General features: G+C 48.4%; 1 protein-coding gene across 4 annotated transcripts; it reads left to right on the forward strand.

The window, feature by feature from the left end:
• Positions 1-1407: 1407 nt before the first annotated feature.
• On the forward strand, positions 1408-13442 carry RBM23 (RNA binding motif protein 23). Of its 4 annotated transcripts, none has more exons than XM_032856402.1 (14): positions 1411-1627; positions 7018-7093; positions 7685-7794; positions 8245-8292; positions 8423-8596; positions 8850-8903; positions 9059-9176; positions 9274-9426; positions 9512-9649; positions 10037-10102; positions 11580-11775; positions 11866-11988; positions 12080-12164; positions 12247-13442. In XM_032856402.1, exons 2-14 carry the CDS (start codon positions 7028-7030, stop codon positions 12248-12250), a joined length of 1335 nt encoding a protein of 444 aa, XP_032712293.1. In that variant the 5' UTR covers positions 1411-1627; positions 7018-7027; the 3' UTR covers positions 12251-13442. The 4 variants fall into 4 exon arrangements, with proteins under 4 accessions (XP_032712296.1, XP_032712293.1, XP_032712295.1 ...); XM_032856403.1 differs by lacking the exon at positions 1411-1627 and adding an exon at positions 6773-6929; XM_032856405.1 differs by lacking the exon at positions 12247-13442 and having other exon boundaries at positions 1408-1627; positions 12080-12168.
• Positions 13443-22435: the final 8993 nt, after the last annotated feature.

The following is a 22435-nucleotide window of genomic DNA, read 5'->3' on the forward strand; positions in this document are numbered from 1 at the left end:
GCCCTGCTGCCCTGTGCCTCTGCTTTCCCATACTCTACTTAAACCTATGTGTTTTCAAATCTATGCCTTTATCCAAGACCCAAAGGGCCCTCACTTTGTTTCCTATTTAGGAATTTTATTGGTCACTCTTGGGACTCCTGGGTGTAGGTTTTTCTGACCACCTGCAAGGAGGTGTTGTCCATTTAGATTTGTGATTAGGCTTTTCTCTGGGGAGAAGAGATTGCCCCAGTGGAGAAAGATGGGAGTAGTGAGTGAAGCCAGCTCCCCTTCCACTTTGCTGAGCCATTGTACTGATAGCTACCTCTTGGGAGGGAAGCTGGAAACCATGCAGGTATCACCAGCAAGAAGCCACCTGTTTTGTTTGAATAAAGTCACATGGTTAGGGGCACCTGGGTGGCTCAGTGGGTTAAAGCCTCTGCCTTTGGCTCAGGTCATGATCTCAGGGTCCTGGGATCGAGCCCCACATCAGGCTCTCTGCTCAGCGGGGAGCCTGCTTCCCTCTCTCTCTCTGCCTCTCTGCCTACTTGTGATCTCTCTCTCTCTGTCAAATTAAAAAAAAAAAAAAGTCACATGGTTAGAGTTCGAAGTCATGAGTCCTATTTCCATTTTAAGGAATTTGAAACTGACACAAAAATGTCATGTTAGTATTCAGATCTAGACTGGAACACAGATCCCTGGCTCTCTCGATGTTCTAACCAGCTACGTTTCTGGCAGCTAATAGATGGGAAAACTAAAGTATGGGGATTCTGGAAGCCGTTGGAACTTGAGAGTGGACATCAGTTTCTTCTCTTTCTGGGTAGTGGGCTGAGTATTGCTGCACCCAAAGAGTCACCGAAGAAACTTCCAACTTTACTTTTGCAATGGGAGGTGTGTGGCTGTGGAACCAGGCAATAACCATTAGACAGCGTGCGAAATATGTGGCAAGACTTGTGTTTCCTGGAACCCAAGCACAGAGGGCAGGAGGAGATAGGAGGGTTGTGTAGACAGCCCGCTCAGAATGGGGATGTCTGGTCCAGCCTCCTTCCTGACAGGAGACAAATGCAGCTGCTTATCCCGAAGCTGTAGCCGCTAAGCAGGACCCGTGACTCTTAGGATATCAGGAGCGGTGTGTAGCACAGAAGTCACTTGTACCTCCTCGTTGGCTCCGCCCACGGCGGTGGCCTAGACACCTGGAGCCAGAAGTGGGGCAGGAGAGTCCTCGCTGGTTCTTTGCCCGCGTTCTCCGCCTTCCGCCTGTCATCTAACCAATGAGAATGATGGGCGGCTGCCTTAGGACGTTTCCACTCCCGGAGAGGTTAGCCAATCCGTGGGAACTTGGTGGTTGCTAAGAAACATTTGAGTTTGGCTCCACCCATGCTAGGGTTTCGGCCAATGAAAATCTGTACTTTGGACTGTTGCCGCGAAACCAGTGTGATTAGTTCCACCACCTGAGTGTTTCGGCGCCTGCGCAGATTGGGGAAAGTTCTGGAAGACGGCAGAGCTGCCGCCATTTTGCGGGAAGACGAGTGGCTCTGACGGCAGTGCTTGTTTTACTGCTGAGACTCTGGAAAACAGCCGTGCTTCGAGCCCCCAACACACCCAAAGGGACGGCGGAAACCGGGACCCCCCCTGTGGGGACCCGGAACTGGTGAGAAACCCCGAAACCCGGTCCTCCCGCGACGTCACCTATGCGTGACGTTGTCGCACGGCGCCTCCCCCTGACGTCACAGGCAGAAAATGGCGTCAAGAGCAGAACCAGGCAAACTTTTAAGACAATATTGTTGTTTACTTTGGTCTGGAAGTGTACTCTCCCTTAATGTAGACCGCTGGCATGACTTTAGGGATCGGCACTCTTCGTTGCTCTGTCTCTTAAAGATGAAGATGCTGTCTCAAGGATCCTAGTGACCGATCTCTTTCCAGGTCCCCGAAGCCCTGACGTTTAGGGTCGCCCGTACTGGGGCGGGGATGGGGGTGAGCATCGATTCAGCCCGTTATGAGAGGGCTCGCAGGATGGGATTTCAGCACTTAGTGCCAGCACTCCGAGAGAGGTTAGGGAACTGAGACTTATTTCTCAGTCGTTAGGCTCTGGAAGACTCCTGTTCATTGTGTTGGCCTCTGAGGTTTTCCCTGGGTTTTTTTTGTTTTGTTTTGGTTTTGTTTTGTTTTGTTTTGTTTTGTTTTTTTGAGCACACGTTCCGTGGCGGTACAGGAGTATAGTGAGGCCACATATGAGGTTTTAGCATTGGGACACTGGCCCTCGCAGGGACAATGCGAATCGGTTACTTACAGGACCATTTTTTTAAAGTGTAGCCTTGGCTTATTGCACAGCGTGGGAATGTATTTTACCTTTCTCATTATTCCTGTTCTTGATTAAATTGCCTTCAGTTTGAAGGTGTTTTTGCCCAGCTCTGTGACTGGACCCATTACCACATGGGTCTCCGCATGTGGTGAATTTTGCCTGAACTGAGCCGACAGCGGTTCTTGACTCTCCTTTGTCCCTTCAGCAGTGAGGCCTAAGCGCTTGTTGGGGTTCTTGACTGTTGTGACAAAGTCCAGACACTTGCATGCACCCCTAATGCAGTTTTTGGAGCAGGGATGGAAGAAGGCTCTATGGTTTTTTAGTGGATAGGGTTGATGGACTTTGACCTTAATTTAGGACATGGGAAGAGTGAAAACTACCAACCTGAAAATGCAGTGTGTGAGACTTTACTGCTTGTAGGACACCTGAAGAGATACACCAAACAGAGTGAGGTTTCAAGTTTCAAAATATGCTTATGTTCTGTATGTCTGTGCTTAAATAGATTTCATTCATTTCTGAGTACCTGTGGGAAAACTTTACTTCATAGGTGGTGGCTCATTTGTCAACTTGAGTGAAAGTTTTTGTGCATGTGTTGAATTACTCCTACTCTGTACTAGCAGTCAACAAAGAGCAGTTGTTGAAATCAGAAGCATTTCATTGGGGAGGAAAAGCAGATTTAAAAAAATAAAGAGCTGTATGACATTTAGAAAACTTGTATAGACTTGGCAGGGAAAAATGACTGGAAAGAACAGAAATGATAGATTGGAACGTTTTATTTTTAAGAAGCAGTTTTCCTCAGTCGGTCAAACAGTATGTGTTACAATGAGCTTGGTTCCTGATATTTTGAAGTTTGAAGTATATGCTGCTTCCTATCTAGAAGCCACACAGTAAGGTGTGACTAATGGGACTAATGCTTTTGATAAACCTTTTAGAATAGTAATTCCTTAGATGAGCGCATATTTTAAAGGAGACATCTTGGGGGGCACCTGAGTCGGCTTAAGCCTCAGTCAGTTAAGCAGCTGCCTTCAGCTCACATCATGGTCCTGGGGTCTTGGGATCGAGTTCTGCAAGTGGGGAGTCTGCTTCCCCCTCTCCCTCTGTCTCCCAGCTTGTGCTCTCACTCTTTCTCTCTCTGTCAAATAAATAAAAATCTTTGAAAAATGAAAATAAAAAATAAAACATCTTGGGGTGCGTAGCTGGCTTAGTGGGTAGAGCATGAGACTCTTGATCTCAGGGGTTGTTAAATTCGAGTACTACAGAGGAGGTAGAGATTACTTAAAAACAAAATCTTAAAAAAAAACAAAAACTAGATCATGCTGCGTGCTCTTCTTTTTAAAATTTCTTTTAAGGCTGAGGTATAAAGTACAAGAGAGAGACTTATAAAGTACAGGAGGGAGATAGAATGGATAAGACATTAGAGTTTGGGTCAGGAGACCTTAATCAAGAGTCAGCTCCTCCATTTAAGTTTTGTGATTCTGGGCTGTTGACAGAACCTCAGTTTTTTCATTGTGCATTGGACCTGATAGCTGCTTATAGCATATATTACCTTCGATTGTTAAATGAATGTACTGTGTCACTGGGGCTCTTGGGTGGCTCAGTTGTTGAGCATCTGCCTTTGTTTGGCTCACGTCATGATCCCAGGGTTCTGGGATCAAGCCTCAAATCAGGCTCCCTGCTCAGTGGGAGGCCTATTTCTCCCCATCCCCCTGCTTGTGTTCCCTCTTTCGCTGTTTGTCAAATAAATAAAACTTTATTTAAAATTTTTTTTTGGAAATATATAGGATCTTTATTTTTATTTTTTTAAGATTTTATTCATTTATTTGACAGAGAGACACAGCGAGAGAGGGAACACAAGCAGGGGAAGCGGGAGAGGGAGAAGCAGGCTTCCCACCAGGCAGGGAGCTGGATGCGGGGCTGGATCCCAGGACTCCAGAATCAGGACCTGAGCCGAAGGCAGACACCCAATGACTAAGCCATGCAGGCGTCCCTAAAAAAAATTTGTTAAAAGTGTACAATGTTATTATAATAAGAGATTGAGTTTACTGTTTTTTTATTTTAAGATTTTATTTTTAAGTAATTTGTACACTCAACATGGGGTTGGAAGGCACAACCCTGAGATCAAGAGTTGCAAGCTCCACCAACTGAGGCAGCCAGGCGCCCCAAGTTCACTGGTTCTTAGACACACCTATTTGATTTTGATTTGATTTCCTTTTTTTTTTTTAAGAGTTTATTTATTTACTTGACAGAGATCACAGGTAGGCAGAGAGAGAGAAGGAAGCAGGTTCCCCACTGAGCAGAGAGCCCGATGCGGGGCCCGATCCCAGGACCCTGAGATCATGACCTGAGCTGAAGGCAAAGGCTTTAACCCACTGAGCCACCCAGGCGCCCCTTGATTTCCATTTTAAGGCTTAAATTTGATTCCAGTTAATTTTTGTTTGGCTCTTTCCAAGAGTCTTGTCTCTGTAACAGGCTTAGTACAGTGCCTAGGAATGTTAGGTACCATAGGAGTGATTAGTCATATTTTTATATTACTTATTTTGTATTAGTTATTACTTTTATGCTCCTGCTTTACTCTTAAATCACCAAATCTGAGGGCAGCATCATTGGATGATACATTAGCTGCTTTGAAGAGGAAAAAGCTCAGTTGCCTGGGTGGCTCAGTCGTTGAGCATCTGGCTTCCGCTCATTTATTTGACAGAGAGACAGAGCAAGTGAGGGAACACAAGCAGGGGGGGTGGGATAGGGAGAAGCAGGCTTCCCGGAGAGCAGGGAGCCTGACTGACCTGGGGATCCCTGGGATCCCAGTCCCTGGGATCATGACCTGAGCCAAAGACAGATGCTCAACGACTGAGCCACCCAGGTGCCCCAATAAATAAAATCTTTAAAAAAAAAAAAAAAAAAAAGGATAGGGCACCTGAGTGGCTCAGTGGGTTAAAGCCTCTGCCTTTGGCTCAGGTCATGATCTCAGGGTCCTGGGATTGAGCCCCACATTGGGCTCTCTGCTTGGCGGGGAGTCTGCTTCCCCCTCTCTCTCTGCCTCCCTCTCTGCCTACTTGTGATCTCTGTCAAATAAATAAAATCTTTAAAAAATTAAAAAAAAAAAAAAGGACAAAGCTCTTGTGGATATGGAAAGTCTGATTATGATTAACCTCCTTCCACAGAAGTTTTTCAGATTAGTTGGGAGTTTTTTTGGTTTTTGGTTTTTAGTCAGCTTTATTGAGGTATAGTTGACATAAAGTAAAGCTGTACACATTAAGGTACAAAGTTTGATGGGTTTTGATGTTTAAACACCCATGAAACCATCACCGTTAAAAGTTTCTTCTGCTCTTTTGTAATCCTTTCTTCCTAGCCCCTCTCCACCTCCTGCTATCCCTAGGCAACCACTGATCTGCTTTCTGCCAGTACAGGTTAGTTTACATTTCCTAGAATTTTTTCCTTTAAATGGAAGCACACTGTATACTTTTGTCTTTTTTCTTTCACTCAGCATAATTATTTTGAGATTCGTGCATGTTTTGTATATTGATAATTCCAGACCAATATTTTTAAATTATTTATCCTATTGATCTTGTTTGATATTTTGTTTTTCTTTTTTCTAATTTTTTTTTTAATATTGTACTTATGTATTTGACAGAGAGAGCTTGAGTGCACGCACAAGCAGGGGGAGCAGCAGGCAGAGGGGGAAGGAGAAGCAGGCTTCCTGCTGAACAGTGAGACAAGCAGGGGCTCAGTCCCACGACCCTGGAATCATAACCTGAGCTGAAGGCAGATGCTTAACTGACTGAGCCATCCAGGCATCCCTGATATCATCATCTTTTTTTTGGTCTGGCCTTTGGTGGACAGACTTGGGAAAGATGATTGCTAGGTGTGAAAGCTTGGAGGAGGCAGGAAGTATTACCCTTCCTGCCTAGACAGGCTTCAGGGTGAAATTGTTGAAGGTGGTCTTAATCATTATCTTTCGGAGTTAGCTGAATTCTAGTTGGTATTATATGGGAAATGCTTAGTGCTGAGTCTTCTAATGTTTTGATGTTTATGTGGAGGATGTGGAGAAGAGCTTAGGCCCGATTTGCTTTCTGGTGTTATTTTGTCTTGTTCCTGATTTTTAGTCTTACATCCTTTTCTTTTTATTGGAAATACATGTTTATTTCTATGATTTAAGCTTAAACCAGTTATTAACACAGAATTTTGAACTATAGAATGGCGGTCTAGTCCATTGTCAAATGAATAATAATTTTGAATGCCAACACTTTTCTCTTCACAGGACAGAGTGTGTATTATATTTTGTTTCTTTTTTTTTTTTTTTTTTTTTTAGTTTTTTAAAAGATTTTATTTATTTATTCGGCAGAGAGATCACAGGTAGGCAGGGAGGCAGGCAGAGAGAGAGGGGGAAGCAGGCTCCCTGCTGAGCAGAGAGCCCATTGTGGGGCTCGATCCCGGGACCCTGAGATCATGACCTGAGCTGAAGGCAGAGGCTTAACCCACTGAGCCACCCAGGTGCCCCTATATTTTGTTTCTATCTAGATATTTATTTTCCTTCTAGACACTTGACTTTTTAAAAGCTACAGAGTGAAACTAGTTCAGATTTAAAATGTGCAAAAATAAACCTAGAGTAAGCCACAGCCAGGAAGATCCCTTTGGAATTCAAGAAACAGAAGTCTGTGTCTTGGAGGAGGAAGGGAATGTGGGGTGCCAGCAGGGATAGAAAAATATGAGGTTCTTACGTATCCATGTCCTCTCCTCAGATCTGCTACTATGGCATCCGATGACTTTGATATAGTGATTGAGGCCATGCTGGAGGCGCCCTATAAAAAAGAGGAGGTAATATTCTCCATCTCACTCCTGGAATTGGGTTGGTAAGAAGAAGCAGTTATAGATCATAAGTTTCAACACTTTGTAAATCCTCTTTCCCGGCATGTTTCCTGTGTATCGTGGCTAGTCATAAAAGTCATATTTTTTTAGTAAGCGCCACTCCAGCTTCTGTACTCAAAGGCATGCTGGCAGAGAGGGTCCCAAAGCAGGGGAGAGGGCTGGGAGGAGGTTGGGGTAGAACGTGCTGGGAATAAGTGCTTTGCTCTTAGCTCTCAATGACAGAGTAGAAAGTCAGCGTATCTCAGATGTAAATAATTTCTCACTCTTTTGGGAAATAGATTGTCAGTGCAACAAATGTCAAGTAGCTAAAGTTTTGACATTATAATCTGTCACTCTGATCTCTTCTTTTTGGGTGGTTTCCTTCCTTCTTCTCTTACTCCCTTTGTCAGGAGATCCAGGTACTCACAAACTGGCCAGATAATTGTGAGCTTTGATTTCATAAGCTTTCTTCTCTGTCCACTTTTGTTCTTCTCTTGCCCAATGGAATGTGTGTGTCTACCACCTTGTATCTGGTGACATTTTTCCTGGCAAACCCCTCAGGAGGAACAGCAAAGGAAAGATGTTAAAAAAGATGGCCCTAGCACCACCAGCATGAGCAGTACCGGCACCAGTGGCACCAGTGGGAGCAGCGCCGGTGGGGAGGCGAGCAAGTAAGTGTGGCATGAGGAAGCAGCTGCGTCTGTCATTGGAGAAACAGCCAGAATGGGGAGGTGGATTTTTAGTGATGCAGATTTTTAGTGGTGGCTCCGCTGGGTCCTGGGAATCACAGTGACTTGGTTTAATGATCTTCTCCTCTTCATATTCCAGCATAGGCTTGTGGCTCTGTTCTAGCATCTTTCTGTTTCAGTTGAAGAAAACAGCCAGGGACCCCTGATTTGGAAACAGCAGCTTTTGCTGCGCTTTGGGGGGAAATGGCCACTTCAGATGCCTGACAGCATTCAGGGCTGTGTGCAAGTTGGTGTTGCTGTGAACTACTGCCAGGTCACCTGGGGCTCTTTGGTCTTTTATCGCTGTTCTACCCTGGCCTTTCTGTCACTCCTTTTCCTTGGGGGAAAGGAGAAAACCTTCTTGATAATGAGAATTTATCCCCTCCTTTACAGGAAGAAGAGGAGTCGGAGCCATAGTAAAAGCAGGGATAGAAAGCGCAGGTCAGTTGTTCTGGGGGCTTTTGTGTTTTGAGAAGTCTTCTGAATGGGAAGATAGCAGGGAGAGCTATCCTCAGAGGCCAGAAGAGGCCAGAGTGCCCTTTAGCAAACTCAGTAGTGCCTCCCCCTGTAGTCGCAGTCGGGACCGGGACCGGCACAGGCGGAGGAGCAGTCGGAGCCGAAGTCGAGACCGGCAGCGGCGCCACCGCAGCCGGAGCTGGGACCGGCGGCACAGCAGTGAGTCCCGCAGTCGTGACTGGCGGCGTGAGGACCGTGTGCGCTACAGGAGCCCGCCACTTGCCACTGGGTATCGCCTCTTGCTCATACGATGGCGTTTGTGTTGGAGTCTGGGTAGGCCCTGTGTGCTGTGGTTCCTGCCTGCGGGTGCTCGCAACCCACTGTGGCGGGCAGGAGGCCCCAGGACCAGAAGGGTGGTGTTGACAATTCCCATGTGATGAGGTGCTGGAATCTAGCTTTCTCGTGCTGGAAGTCCAGGCATTGGACTGATGTGGGTGAAATCGGATGACACGATTTTCCATTTGTCGTTGTCTGTTCCACAGGCGCAGGTATGCACACAGTAAGAGTCCTCATTTCAGAGAAAAGAGCCCGGTCAGGTGAGTTGATAGTGGACGGTCTTCCAGGGACTGTGAGGTCTGACTAGAAAGCCGCTTGAGCCGGAGCCCAGGAATGCGTGGTACTTGAGGGGAGCTGGAGAGCAGTAACTGTGTATCAAGAGCGGGTGTCTCACCGAATTGCACTCGCTCTTCAGGGAGCCCATTGATAATCTGAGTCCCGAGGAGCGTGATGCCCGCACTGTTTTCTGTATGCAGTTAGCTGCCCGTATTCGGCCTCGGGACCTGGAGGACTTTTTCTCTGCTGTTGGCAAGGTAACCCTCCCCCACCCTTACCTGTCTTCCCTGTATAGCTGTCTTCTGTCTATCCTCTTTTATGCCCAACTCAGAATTTTCTCCTTGCTCTGGATAGGTTCGTGACGTCCGAATCATCTCTGATCGGAACTCCCGTCGTTCTAAGGGCATCGCCTATGTGGAGTTTTGTGAAATCCAGTCCGTGCCGCTGGCCATTGGGCTGACCGGGCAGCGGCTGCTTGGAGTGCCCATCATTGTCCAGGCTTCACAGGTGAGCGAGCTGTGAAGCTGACAGGAGAAAATGGGTTTGGAGGGAGGAGGTTTGGGATGCAAGCTATGGGTTCCTTCTCGCCTAGGCTGAGAAAAACCGACTGGCAGCCATGGCCAACAACCTGCAGAAGGGCAGCAGCGGGCCAATGCGCCTCTATGTGGGCTCCTTGCACTTCAACATCACGGAGGACATGCTTCGGGGCATCTTTGAGCCGTTCGGCAAGGTGAGTAGAAAGTGATGGAAACCTCTGAAGGGAATTGGGAAAAGCGGGGAGGGTAAGCCTGCCTCTTTGTTCTGTCTGACCACAATTGGCCCACCGCACCTGCCAGAATGTGCAGATTGTCCGTGCCATCGAAGTGAGGCTCCATCTGTGCAGTCAGAGTGCTCGGTGCGCACGTGAGTCCAGCACCGGGAGCTCAGATAACGGGGTCCAGATTCAGTAAGATGAGCAGGGAGAGGTGTTACAGAAAGAGGTGGCCTTTGTCTCTTTTTAAAGTGATTTGGAGAGTTAGAACTAGTTGGCTCCAAAGTTAGAGATAGTTAGAACTGGCAGGAAAGATCACAGGTGCGGGTACCCCAAAACTGCTAATAATTTGTCCTCCTCTTATAGATTGATAATATTGTCTTGATGAAGGATTCAGATACAGGCCGTTCTAAAGGTTATGGTTTCATTACGGTGAGTCTCTGGTCTTTAACTTCGGAATTTCATTGTGGTTTGTCCACTTGTCTGATTTGCAGCTTAGCTTCGTCCTCCTCCTTTAGGAACTGTCTAAATGACCCATAAGCCCCGGTGCCTGAAGCCTGGACTAGCCTTCTGCCCCTTGAGATGAGTGCATTGCTTGAGATCTTGGCTTTGCTCCTGCACACTGTCAGTGGCCCTGGTGTGGGTGTGTCCAGGCGTTCAACCAGCCTCCCTCGTGCCGCATCTTGCTCTTTGGGTAATAGAAGTGACTTCAGGCTGCAGCTGCAGGGCTGGGGGCCTGAGGGAGGTTAGGTGTGGGCTTCTGTAGATATGCTTTATGAAATTGGTATGTTTTCATGATAGGAGCAGGAATAGGGATTTTTTTTTTTTTTTCACCCTGGTCCTACCCCCATTAAAAGCAGTTTTTCCATTCAGAAATATCTTTATATTCAGGGACCGCTGTAGGGAGAAGAGCGAGGCCACATCTTACCTTTTCCTGACACTCCCAACACAATTGCTTCCAGTTCCCATAACTGGTTCTTCCAGCCCTGTGTGACTCCAGGTTGGGGACTGGCTGCTAGCCCCCGAGTCTCATGGAAGCCAGTATTTTCTAGGTTCAGTCCAGGCAGCATACACCCCCCCACAGTTGCCTGCAGGGCTGAGGAGAGTAGGTTGTGTTCCACCAGGGGCATTGCTCACCTCAGAAGTATCCGGTGAAGGCAAGCCACCTACACCGCCTGCCTAGGAACTGTCAGTACTGCATGCCAGGCCCTAGGGCAGGTGCTACCAGAGGAAACAAAGCCAGCTCCGGTGCTCACAGTGGCAAGTACCTCTTCTATCTCCTGGGTGACTCAGATGCAGAAAAGCTTTTGAGGCCTTTTTGCCCTTGTGCTGCCACCTTTTTGGTCAATATCCTTGACACGTCAGCAGCAGACTGGAATCTTCCCCATAGCAGGCTGCTCTGGTGCTGCTGGGCAATAGAGCCCTATGATCAGCTGCACTGGTGGAGGCGTAGGGCTGGGGTGCCGTCTTGCTCTCCATGCCAAGGTGCACTCCCTCCTACAGTGGGGCTTTGGAGTTCCAGATTCCTACCTCTTGGTTGAGAATTGCAACGGACGAGCCCTAAAGGCAGAAATAAAGGAAGCTGGACTCTCAGGCTGTCTTACTTCCGTTGCTGTGCTTGTTTGTGCCACAGCCTGTGCCACCCTATAGATAATAGACTTTTTGCATTATTAGGTTCTTAGTGGAGCTGGAAGATTGAAGTGATTGCCATTGAGTCAGTTGGAAAAGGTCCTTTTCACATGATCATTTTGGGGGCTGGGGATCTTTTGTCACATTCCCTGGGACAGAAGAATTTGTGCCACAATGAGCATGCATTTTTCCTGGGATAGCTTGGCTAGGTGGTGGTAGTGGGGCTTGGAGAGCGTGTCCGCGCCCAGGAGGTGACTGATATGGCCTGGGTTTCTTGTAGTTCTCAGACTCTGAGTGTGCCCGGCGGGCCCTGGAACAGCTGAATGGCTTTGAGCTTGCTGGTCGACCTATGAGAGTTGGCCATGTGACCGAGCGTCTGGATGGTGGCACAGACATCACTTTTCCAGATGGGGACCAGGAGCTGGATCTGGGATCAGCAGGTGGACGTTTGCAGCTCATGGCCAAATTGGCAGAAGGTGGAGAGTGTTTCTCTGCAGAGTGAAGAAGAGGGGTGGGATTTTAGATCAGGGGTTGGGACTTAATGCCAACTTCTCTTTCCCTTTTAGGCTCTGGAATCCAGCTGCCTACCCCAGCTGCAGCTGCTGCCGCTGCCGCTGCCCAGGCTGCTGCTGCCTTGCAGCTGAATGGGACGGTGCCCTTGGGGGCCCTGAACCCTGCGGCTCTGACCGGTAGACTTGGACTTGGGAAAGGGAGGAGGGGTTAGGGCCTGGAAAGAAGAAATGCTCTGTGCTCACTAACTTGTGCCTCTCTCTGTTGTAGCTCTGAGTCCGGCCTTGAACCTCGCCTCCCAGGCAATTGCCTCCCAGTGCTTCCAGCTTTCCAGCCTCTTTACCCCTCAGACCATGTGAGTCTCAGGGTATGGTTCAGTTTAGTCTTTGGTCGTTTTCTTTCCTTTAGCTTTCCCTGATCTCTTCTCCTTGCCATAGGTAAATCAGTGGTGCAGTACACTGCCTCCCTGTGCCTCTGGGTCCTGCCACTCCCTTCTCCACATCTACCCTTCCACGGCCCCTTCTCCATTTTGCGGACCAAGCCATCCTGAGCGCGTGGATGTTGACTGTGCAGGAATTGGGGCCACCCTTGAACTCAAGAAGAGCTCCTGCCCAGAGCCCCATTGGAAATGGACTCTGCTGAGCAAAGCCACTAGTCAAAGAGGACAGAATCTGCACCTGCGTTGAACACCTGTTTCTCCATGTATGTCGTCTTCTAGGATGACCTTCATTGCTCTTTCCAACCACCTCTTAGTGATTCCTCGGTTCCTCCCCTGTTGGGAAGGCCATAGGGCATTAACTGAAGGAACTAACCTCTCTTCTCTTCCTATACCTTTACCCTACAGTCTGTTGAGGAAAACCCTTAAGACCTCTGGTCCAAGAGGACTTTGGAGTCTAGTGGGGGGAGAGTGAACGTTGAAGGTGCTGGCTTGCTGCTGCACAGGTCCCAGAAGATGGCAAGGACATGCATGTTGTGAAGCCTGCCTTAGGCCTCACTTGGGGCCAGAATCGCTCCTGTGGGCTCAGCATCTTGCTGGGAGGTGTGGGAATGATCTGTCCTGCCAGGCATTTTGGATGTCTTAGGGGCGGGGCTTTCAGGAGTTTAGCGAAAGGTGGGATACCTTTCTAGTATCTTCTATCTTCTTTTGTATAGTTGTCCTTCCTCCCAGGTCCTTCCTGTCGCCCAGGATGGGAGGATGGAGAGGAGGCTGCTACTCTCTACCATTTCCCATGTGCCTCTACTGTGGGCTCAACCCCATCTGTTAAAGCTGCTCCTGTCCCCTACCTGGGCACATGTGAGCCCTTTTCACTGGATTTTATACCCTTGTGTCTGTGTACATAAAAATATATGTATATGCATGTGTACATACATGTGCATATGTACACATACACGTGCATATATGCATATAAACTTTGTATAAAAGGCAGGTTCCACTGTTGTGGCCGCTGCCCATACGTGTGTGGTCTCAGTCAGTTGGTGTGTTTGATGCTAATAACGTCTTATGAGCCAAAACCATGAATGGTTCTAGGGATAGAAAGCATTTGTAAAGCTTTTGTGTTTTTTCCCTTTATTTTAATTTTGTTTTATCTAACCTTGCTTAGAAATTAAAATGGATGGAAGGCACACACCTGGATGGAGTTCCCCATCTATCTGCATTATACTCTCCACCCCATGGGTCTCCTCCATATGTCTTCATCTTAACTATTTCCTTTTTTTTTTCCTCCCCACCCACCCATCCTAAATATTTCCAAACCTACCTTGTCATTGGACACATGAACAGGCTGTCTCAGTGCCCAAGGACAGATCTTGTCTTTCCACCAGATGGCAGTGTGACGGTAGTACATTTTTGCACCTTTGGTTAGAGGTGTTTTGTGATCTTGAGTTTAAGTACCAGAGAAGCCTCCTAGGATCACCAATCTTACCATTAGCCTCTCTGCCCACCTGTGGCTCTCTTTGTAGCAGAACTCCCAGTCCAGTAACCAGAGTGGTTGGGGTATCATACATCGGGGCTCCCCAGGCTTGAAGTCGGTTATTCCTCAGTCAGTCCCCTCAACTGTTGTTTTCCATATAGGACTCTGCTTGGCACAACACGGGCTTGGGACCAGTGAATTCCAGAATGCTGAGTATTCCAGGAATTGCCCTGAGGAAGGGGAGGCGCACATCTTCCTCCACCTGCTTTGTAAGGCTTATGACAAGGGGCCTGCCATAACTCGGCTTGCTAGGTAGGGACCAGTCTAGAGAAGAAGGTCTGAGGTTCAGGGGCAGAGTTCTGTGGGACTCCTCCATTCTCTACCAGTCTCTATGGCAACAGAATGTTAAGATTTTATTGTAATGCTAAAAATATGGATAATTGCTGTTCGGTTTTAATTTGTCAGCTCTTAGACTTCTAAGCAGAGCAAAGGTTTACTGGTGATACTAGCTTCTGCTGTTGCTTTTCACACTGAAATATTAGGTACTTGGCGCCTGCTTGTGGCAGAAAAGGCCACTGGGACCCAGAACTAGCTCTTGATCCCCCCACCATATCCCCCTCCCCCTCCCCGGGCTGCTGCAGCCTCAGCCTCCCTGCTCCTGGTGCCTTTGCCGCCACCCCCACCCTTTCCCTGTCCTGGTTTGCTCTCTTGGCCTGGGGGAAGGGAAGGAGGCTGCACTGATTTTAGGTAGTAGCTGGCTAGGGCCCAGTCCCCCTATAGTTATTGATTTGGCTGCTAATGCATCCTGAAAAACAGCGTGGACCATTTTTGTTAGTTATCCTGAGGCTCAGGACCAGGCTTCCTCATGGTGGTCTTGAACTTCTCCAAACTATAAATAACCACAGGCCTTGCCTGCCTCCCTGCCTTCATCAGATGGGTGCCCGTCTCTGTTTGGTTTCCTTTCGTTCCCATGCTTGCCTACTTTGGCCTGCCTTCACTTTGCTTTCTTTCAGCTTAGTTCTCCCACCAGTCCTTTGTTCCTCATACAGCTTCTTGCTGGGGGAGAGATAATGGTGGAAGTGAAACATCTAGGACAACTACTCTAGTCTTAACCCATATAAGGTGACAGCATCTAGTGGGTGACAGCCAGAGTCACTACATGTGACTCAGTGCCTCTAGTTACTCATTTCTGCATTGGGGGTGAGAGGAGGGGGTAGCAAACAGCCTCCTAAGGTAAAAGAAACCTTCCTGAGGCTCTGTTGCCTGGGCATAGTGGCTCAGGTGTGGGTAGAGGAGAGACTGGCCCAGATCCTCTTCTAGCATAGAATTGCCCAGCTGTCCTCTGTTCTGAAATGACATTCACCTGACTTCTGACTTATAGCCTATACTTCTGTCTTCTTTAAGGCAGTGGTATTTCCTCCTTGTTCTTTAAACTTACATGTTCTTAGAATTGGGTTTCTGCCTACGTCCTTCTTAGGCTCCCAACAGCCCCCAGATGTGAGTGACCAGAGGAAGCAGGGGTTTGCCATTTGAATCTTTAGTCCTAGAGGACTAAAGATTAGTCCTCCCTTGCTTAGGAGGAAGGGAACTGAGTTAACAACTTGAAGGGAGATGGTCATCCACAGCCTCTCCTTTCTGTTTATGGAAGGTGTGTGGCGAGAGTCTGGAAGTAATGGTTGGACAGTGAGGAGGGGCTGTGCTGGCTCCGAAAAGTGGGAGGTGGTACAACGGTAATTGTCGACACGGGCACAGGGCTGTCTCGGGTTAGGCATTGTTATAGTCACTTGGTGTGTACTAAGTTCTTAATCCTCACAACAACCCTCTCACCATCTTTGCTTTGTGAACAAGGAAACGGGATACCCAAAGAGGGTAAGTAACCTGTAATCGCGGGCGATTACACAGCAAGTTTGGGATTCCAATCCAGGCAGTCTAGCTTCGGATTCCTAGATCCTAATCTCAGCCTGCCCCTCTGAGAGCCAAGGCCGGGGAGTTGCTTTTTCTACCTCTGTACCCTGAGTTCTCAGTACGTCCTGCGCTTTTCCACTTCCATGTTTATTCATCTTGTTCTCTCTGCCTGTCTTCTGCTGGTCAAAATCCTGTCCTCTAAGACTCTGAAGCTTTGCTAGCTGATTTCCCTTTTCAGGATTGGTTGTCCTGTTACAAGTCTCATTCTGCCTTTATGTACAGTTCTTTGTAAACTCTTACTAAAAGATGATTACAGCCCGATGAGGCCAGCCACAGACATGTCTTCTTCATTATTGCTTTGCTTTGCACATATTAGGTGTCTGTTAATTCCCTCTCTGTTCAAGTCAGAGCTAAGCTTTCCGACACCCTTCCTTTCTGGCCTGCATTCCCTGGCATCCTCCATTCCTTCCTCACCCCTCCAGGAGAGAAGGCAGCTTTACTCTTTGGTGTTACCATGGTAGCCTCTGATGCTTCCTGTCAAAAAAGTGCTGCCTGCCATCCAACAGAGACTGATGTTTCCATGGCAACCAGGTGATGTGATAGGTGCTAGCTGGCTGCAGGAAAGAAATTCTGGTCTCAGAACTGGGTCTGAACCTTCAGGCTTCAAACATCCCTTCTCTTCCCTCCCAACTTCTGCACTTTGTATCCAGGACGTATTTGCTCTCCATGTGCTCTTGGTGGAGAGTGTTCTGTGAGCGGTGAAGCAGACCAACCGATTTAGAACATCTGGGAAGGTGGAGGCAAGGAAAGAGCTGATCAAAGCTCACTTTTAAAAGTTGGATGAGTTCTGTTAGCTTTCCCACATGATCTCCTCTCAAGAGCCCTTAAGGAGTTGGCTGCAGTTCCTGGAGGGCCATTAAGCAGTTATTTTTGAGGGCAGTGGTAGATGGATGAGGGGCCTGAAGACTGGCAAGGAGCCAGTCAGTGCTGGCTTGCAGGGAGGGGAAGCAGTGACCTTGGAAATCAGGGACTTGTCAAACTCTAGCCAATGTTCCAGAATGGAAGGCAGCTTTCAAGCATCGTGAAACCTCCTTGTGTAGAAAGGGAATGCCAAAAATTAGCCTTTTCTGAACTCCTGGGCCCGTCTAAGCCAGAGGGCTTTCACCCTGCAGCAGAACGGTCACACTCTGGAGCAACACCGTGGGCTGCAGATGGCTCTGCTGTCCGAGAGCAGTTGAGTAAACTGGGGGTTCGTCCCTCTGTGACTCGGACTCCTCATCTGTGAAAAGGGAGAGCTAACAGAGCTAACAGCAGCACCTGTCTCTGGGACGGTGTGAGGCTGAGATAAAACAGCCAGTGGAGAGGGCTCGGAACTTGAGATCTTGTTATTACTACTGGCCATCATTATTCCCACTTCCTTCCTGACCTCAGAATGCTCCGCATGTGCAGGGAGAAAAGTGAGGGTGAGGCAGTGGTGGAAGCAATTCTTCCTGGACTGAAGTCCCCTGCTCACAAGGTCCTGGGTCACAAGCAGCCTGGATTCAGAAGAACAAGTCCCACTGGTCAGTCCCTTTTTGTGCCTGAAACTGTACATCAGAGGGGCCGCTTAGGGGGCCCAGCCAGTTCAGTGTATGCCTTCGGCTCAGGTCATGATGCCAGAGTCCTGGAATGGAGTCCCACATTGGGCTCCCTGCTCAGCCGGGAGTCTGCTTGTCCTTCTGCAACCCCCCAACTCATGCTCACTCTAAAAGAAAAAAGAAAAAAATACATAAAATCAGATAGCCATCAGATGGCTTCAAAAAGTCAAAGTGATTCTCTCCTCAGCCACCCGGTCAGGTACCTTCAGCAGGACTCCTACCATTTGCTTTGGCCAGGGAAACCTCGAAGTGTTCCCTGCTACCACCCTTTGCTTAGCGCCCCTCCTCGCCTGCCACAGGTGTCTGCTAGCACCTGCCATCACTGCTCTCCAGGGCTCTGACGACTTCCTTTCAGAGAAAGATTTTAAATCAGCTCAGGTCCTCTAAAGACAAATCATAACTGGAACAAAAAAATGGAAAACTGCAGTATAATACCATCACTTGGGCTTCAGTTGCCAGTCTTTCCCCCTGTCCCCCAGTATTCCTCAAAACAATAAATCTAGTAATGGGGGTCCATTGGAGGCAAGTTGGACCTTTGACAGACACAGCAAGAGAGAACACAAGCGGGGGAGAGGGAGATGCAGGCCTCCTGCCAAGCAGGGAGCTTGATGTGGGGCTCGATCCCAGGACCCCGGCATCATGACCTGAGCTGAAGGCAGACGCTTAAAGACTGAGCCACCCAGGCACCTCATCTATTATTTATTTCTTTTCTTTTCTTTTTTTTTTTTTTGGATTTTATTTATTTATTTATTTACTTATTTATTTGACAGAGAGATCACAAGCAGGCAGAGAGGCAGGCAGAGAGAGAGAGGAGGAAGCAGGATCCCTGCTGAGCAGAGAGCCCGATGCGGGGCTCGATCCCAGGACTCCGAGATCATGACCTGAGCCGAAGGCAGCGGCTTAACCCACTGAGCCACCCAGGCGCCCCTATTATTTATTTCTTAAAGATTTTATTTATCTGTTTGAGAGAGAGCACGAGCAGGGGGAGGGGCAGAGGGAGAAGGAAAAAGTAGGCTCCCTACTAAGCAGGGAACCCAATGCGGGACTCCATCCCAGGACCCTGTGATCATGACCTGAGCTGAAGGTAGACACTTAACCGACTGAAGCACCCAGGTGCCCCTCTTTATTTTTTAAAGTAATCTCTACACCCATTGCGAGGCTCAAACTCACAACCCCAAGATGAAGAGTTACGTGCCCCAACAACTGGGCCAGCCAGGTGCCCCCTTAGATTTGCATCTCCGGGGTGCTGATGTGCCTTGAGAAGTTAGTAAGCTGTCAGGTACCTGAATAAGGGATCAGGACACGGATCATGGAAAAAAAAAAAAAATTCCAAGGCTCATTTCTATAATGTTTGACAAATTACAAAGATGTTTCCATTTGCATTAGTTCTCATGACCATCCTACAAGGTAGGTATTGTTACCTTTATTTTATAATTGGGAAAGCTGAGGTCCAGAAAGGAAGGGAGATTGAGAGTGACTCTGCATCCAGAAAATAGTGGGACTAAGTACTAATTAAAGTGCTGGCAAGGCTCCCATGGAGTCTGTATGGGCACATAGAGTCTACCAGGCCACCAAGCCATGGAGTATGTCTTTTAGAGTCAAATGGATAAGGGACACTTGGCTGGCTCAGTTGGCGGAGGGCGCAACTCTTCGTCTCGGGGTTGTGAGTTTGTGCCCCACACTGGGGGGTGAAGATTCCCTTAAAAAAAAAAAAAATGACAAGTACCTTGAGCATATCCACCAGAGAGCCACCAAGATGATAAAGAACTAAGAAGCAGGATGCTCTTACCTGGTGTTGGAGTCCCTTAACAACTGGGCTATACCATCCCCTCAAGTTTTGCTGCCTTCTTACAGGGAGAGTGTCTATCTCACACGCGGGACTGCCTACCCTGTCCCATGTCTCCTGTGCACTTGTTCACATAGTTTCTCCACAGGGAGTTTCTTCTTCCCCCAATCTAGCCTGCATATATCCTTTAAGACCCAGTTCCTAAAATTTGTCTCCAAATTCTGTTTCTTCATTCAGAATTCTTAGAGGACATGACATAGCTCCCAGATAGATAGTCAAACTGTGGTCCAGTTTGTCTCACATTTCCAGCTCAGTTGTAAGCTCCCGGAGGGCAGCAGTCATGTCTTAACCTGTATTTGTTTTTCCCATAGGGCCCAGTGTGGTGACTGGCATTTGGCAGTACTTGAGGGGAACAACAAGGATTTGTGAATGGATGTCCAGGAAAAATGGACTTAGAGTGATGTGGCTAGAACTATGTTAGATTAATAAGATGATGTATGCATGGGTGGGCTTTCTGGGAGTGAGGGTTTAACCCAGAAGACTTGTGAAATCCTCTTCCATGACTGGCAGGCTTTTAGAAGAGGAAAGACCCTGCCCCAGTCTCTCTAGAGAGGGTTAGATGCAGCGGGGCATAACAGCCCACCTTGGAGCAGAGCCCCCGAGTAGAAGGATGCCCTCTAAGATGCAGGACTGGCCTCACCTCCGGCCCTTCCCAGCAGAGCGCACACACTTCCTGTTGTGGGCCCCTGAGGATGCCTTGTGGGAGTGCGGGGCTGGGAGCGGGGAGGGGCAAGGGCTGGCTCCTAAAGTGGCACAGACAAAATTGCATGCTTAAGAGGAGCACGAGGGTGGAGAAGCCTCGGCTCTGGCCCCAGGACTCTTCGCTGATCTCTCACACCAGCAGATCAGCCCCCATGGGCGACTCTGTCTTGCCCAGAGAGAGGGAGAAGAATGGCTCTCAGAGAAGACCCTACCTTCCAAGTCTGGCGGGAGCCTGGCTTCAGCTTCTGTCTGTTCTGAGCTCATCCCTGTAGGCATCTGGAGGGAACGCACAGATGGGTTGGGCTGATGGGGCTGGCTGAGCGAGGGGGAAGGATGCTTATGGTGTGTGTGGCACCCCTCACGGGGGAGGCCCTGCTATCACCATCTTCAGGATGCATATTTGAAGCTTCAGACACATGAAAGGCACTGGGCCTTTTTCCTCATCTTCCCCTTTGGCCACATTTAACCATTGGTGGTAGTCTTTCCTTGGAAAAGCCCTTTTCCTGGGGCGCCTGGCCGGCTCAGTCAGTAGAGCATGCTACTCTTGATCTCAGGGTGGAGAGTGTGAGGCCCACTGTGGGCAGAGAGTTTACTTAAAAAAGTGAGCCCTCCTCTCATGGCAGAACCACCGCAAGTTCTAGTCCAGTTCTTCTGCTGCCTTGGTGGTGGCTGGGTCTCCACCTTCCTCATCTCCTTATCCCCAGGACCCTGTCTCTGGGCTCTCTTTCTCTGCAACATCAAGACTTTGTTTTAAGTTATTTTGTTTTTGAACAGTAATATGTGCCATTGTCAAACATTCAAACAGAAGAAGGATATACAATGGAAAGTAAACCTCTCACACCCATTCTCCATGCACCCAGTTCCCCATCCTGGCAGCCATCAGGACCATCAGTGGTTTGTAATTTGTTAGGTCACAGACCCCTTTGGCAACCTGAGGAAATCTGTGAACTCTGTTCTCAAATGTGCCACTGCACAAACACATCAAATTGTCCCACTTCACAAACATCACAGACTCCTAAAGCCCATGTGTGGTTTGAGGTTAAGGATCCCAGCCTGTATTGTATTCCCTTCCTTAGTGCCTCAGCATAATTTGTGGGTCCTGATGCAAAATAAAAACGCAGGGCTTGGGGCACGTGGGTGGCTCAGTTGCTTAGGCGTCTGCCTTCAGCTCAGGTCATGATCCCAGGGTCCTGGGATGGAGCCCCATATCGGGCTCTCTGCTCTGCGGAGAGCTTGCTTCTCCCTCTCCCTCTGCTGCTCCCCCTGCTTGTGCTCTCTCTGCCAAATAAGTAGATAAAATATTTTAAAAATAATAATGCAGGGTTCCTTGTTCAAAGACATTCAAGTCTGCAACAGCAGTGCCTCAGACCCAGCACGTGGTGCTGTGTGACTGCACTTCTTCCTTCTAGCTCCTCTATTACCATCTTTACGTGCATTATTCTCACAGCTGTGTCTCTCACCCTAACTTGTTCTGAATTTCAGGGAGCAGCTGTTCAGGGAGCTGCTGAAACTCCATATGGATGTTTTTCTACCATCTCAAATTCAAGGGTCTCCAAAATGGAGCCATTTACCCACATCCTCCTCTGCCCCTTAACTCTCAGTTCCTCACCATCCTCCCACTACCTGTGACTCCTGCCTGTACCCAGCTGCTCAGTTGCCAAGTTCCACCAATTCTGACTCACACTGCTGGTGCCTCTGCTTGCCCCCACCTTCTCCCTTGGGATGGCCCTTCATTACTGTCCATATGTATATGACTGTTAATCGTCCCCTCAGCTTAACTCTTCAGGCCTTGCCTCTGCTGCTCTAGTCCATGCACACCTCTCCCAGCCTCCTCCTTCCCAAGGACAGTCCCGATTGTGTCACTTTGATACTCAAAGACCTTTGGTGACTCACTGTCTGCAGGCTTGGGCACAAACTCCTTTGCTTGCCATTTAAGGTACTTAATTTAAAAGTAAGCTTCCAAACCTCCTACTTCATGCTCCTCTCCTATCCCTCCTCTTAATGTCCCTGAGGTTTCAACCCAACCATCGGTCCCCTCAAGCGGCCAAGTGTGCTTTTCTGCATTTTACATTATGAAGTGCCTCTGTTCATGGTCCCCAGGGTTTAGACCTGGCTATTCCCCCATAATCACTTAATTTCTCTGGCCCATTCACCACAGCACCTACCCCTGGCCCTGCCCATTGCTTCCCTTACATTTCTTCTAATGACCTTCTTCCTCTTCCTCTCCTTACTAGAAGGGGAACCTCAGATGCAAACTTGAATAAAATCATTAAGTATCAAGCAGATATGAGTGGGATCCCCGCTCTGTTGCTTACTGACCCCAGGCAAGTTACTTAAACTTTCTTCCACAATAAAAGGTGCAATAACACCTTATATAGTCATTAGAGAATGAATAGAGAAAGGGAATAAAGTTCAAAGGGTAATGTCACTATTCATATTATCGTCTCATAACCTCCCATGCTGAGCTGGTCCCCCTTGGCTCCTTCCCTGCTGTAGGGATCAGGAGACCTCTCATCCCTCTTTCCATCAAGTTCTGGGAACCTGGGTGGGGTGGAGTGGTCTGGCCCTCAGGTGCTCGAGTAGCTGTGCTGTAGTCTGGGGTGAGGGGAGCTGCTGCCTCTGCTCT

The sequence above is a fragment of the Lontra canadensis genome, unplaced genomic scaffold (assembly GCF_010015895.1).
Source record: "Lontra canadensis isolate GAN:19392208 unplaced genomic scaffold, GSC_riverotter_1.0 scaffold12, whole genome shotgun sequence".
Taxonomy (NCBI): Eukaryota; Metazoa; Chordata; class Mammalia; order Carnivora; family Mustelidae; genus Lontra; species Lontra canadensis.

Coding starts and splice junctions, on each gene's coding strand:
- RBM23 (XM_032856405.1), top strand. CDS start 7,028: ATGGCATCCGATGACTTTGATATAGTGATTGAGGCCATGCTGGAGGCG. Junction 7,094..7,684: donor CGCCCTATAAAAAAGAGGAG/GTAATATTCTCC, acceptor CAAACCCCTCAG/GAGGAACAGCAAAGGAAAGA. Junction 8,904..9,058: donor AGAGAAAAGAGCCCGGTCAG/GTGAGTTGATAG, acceptor CTCGCTCTTCAG/GGAGCCCATTGATAATCTGA.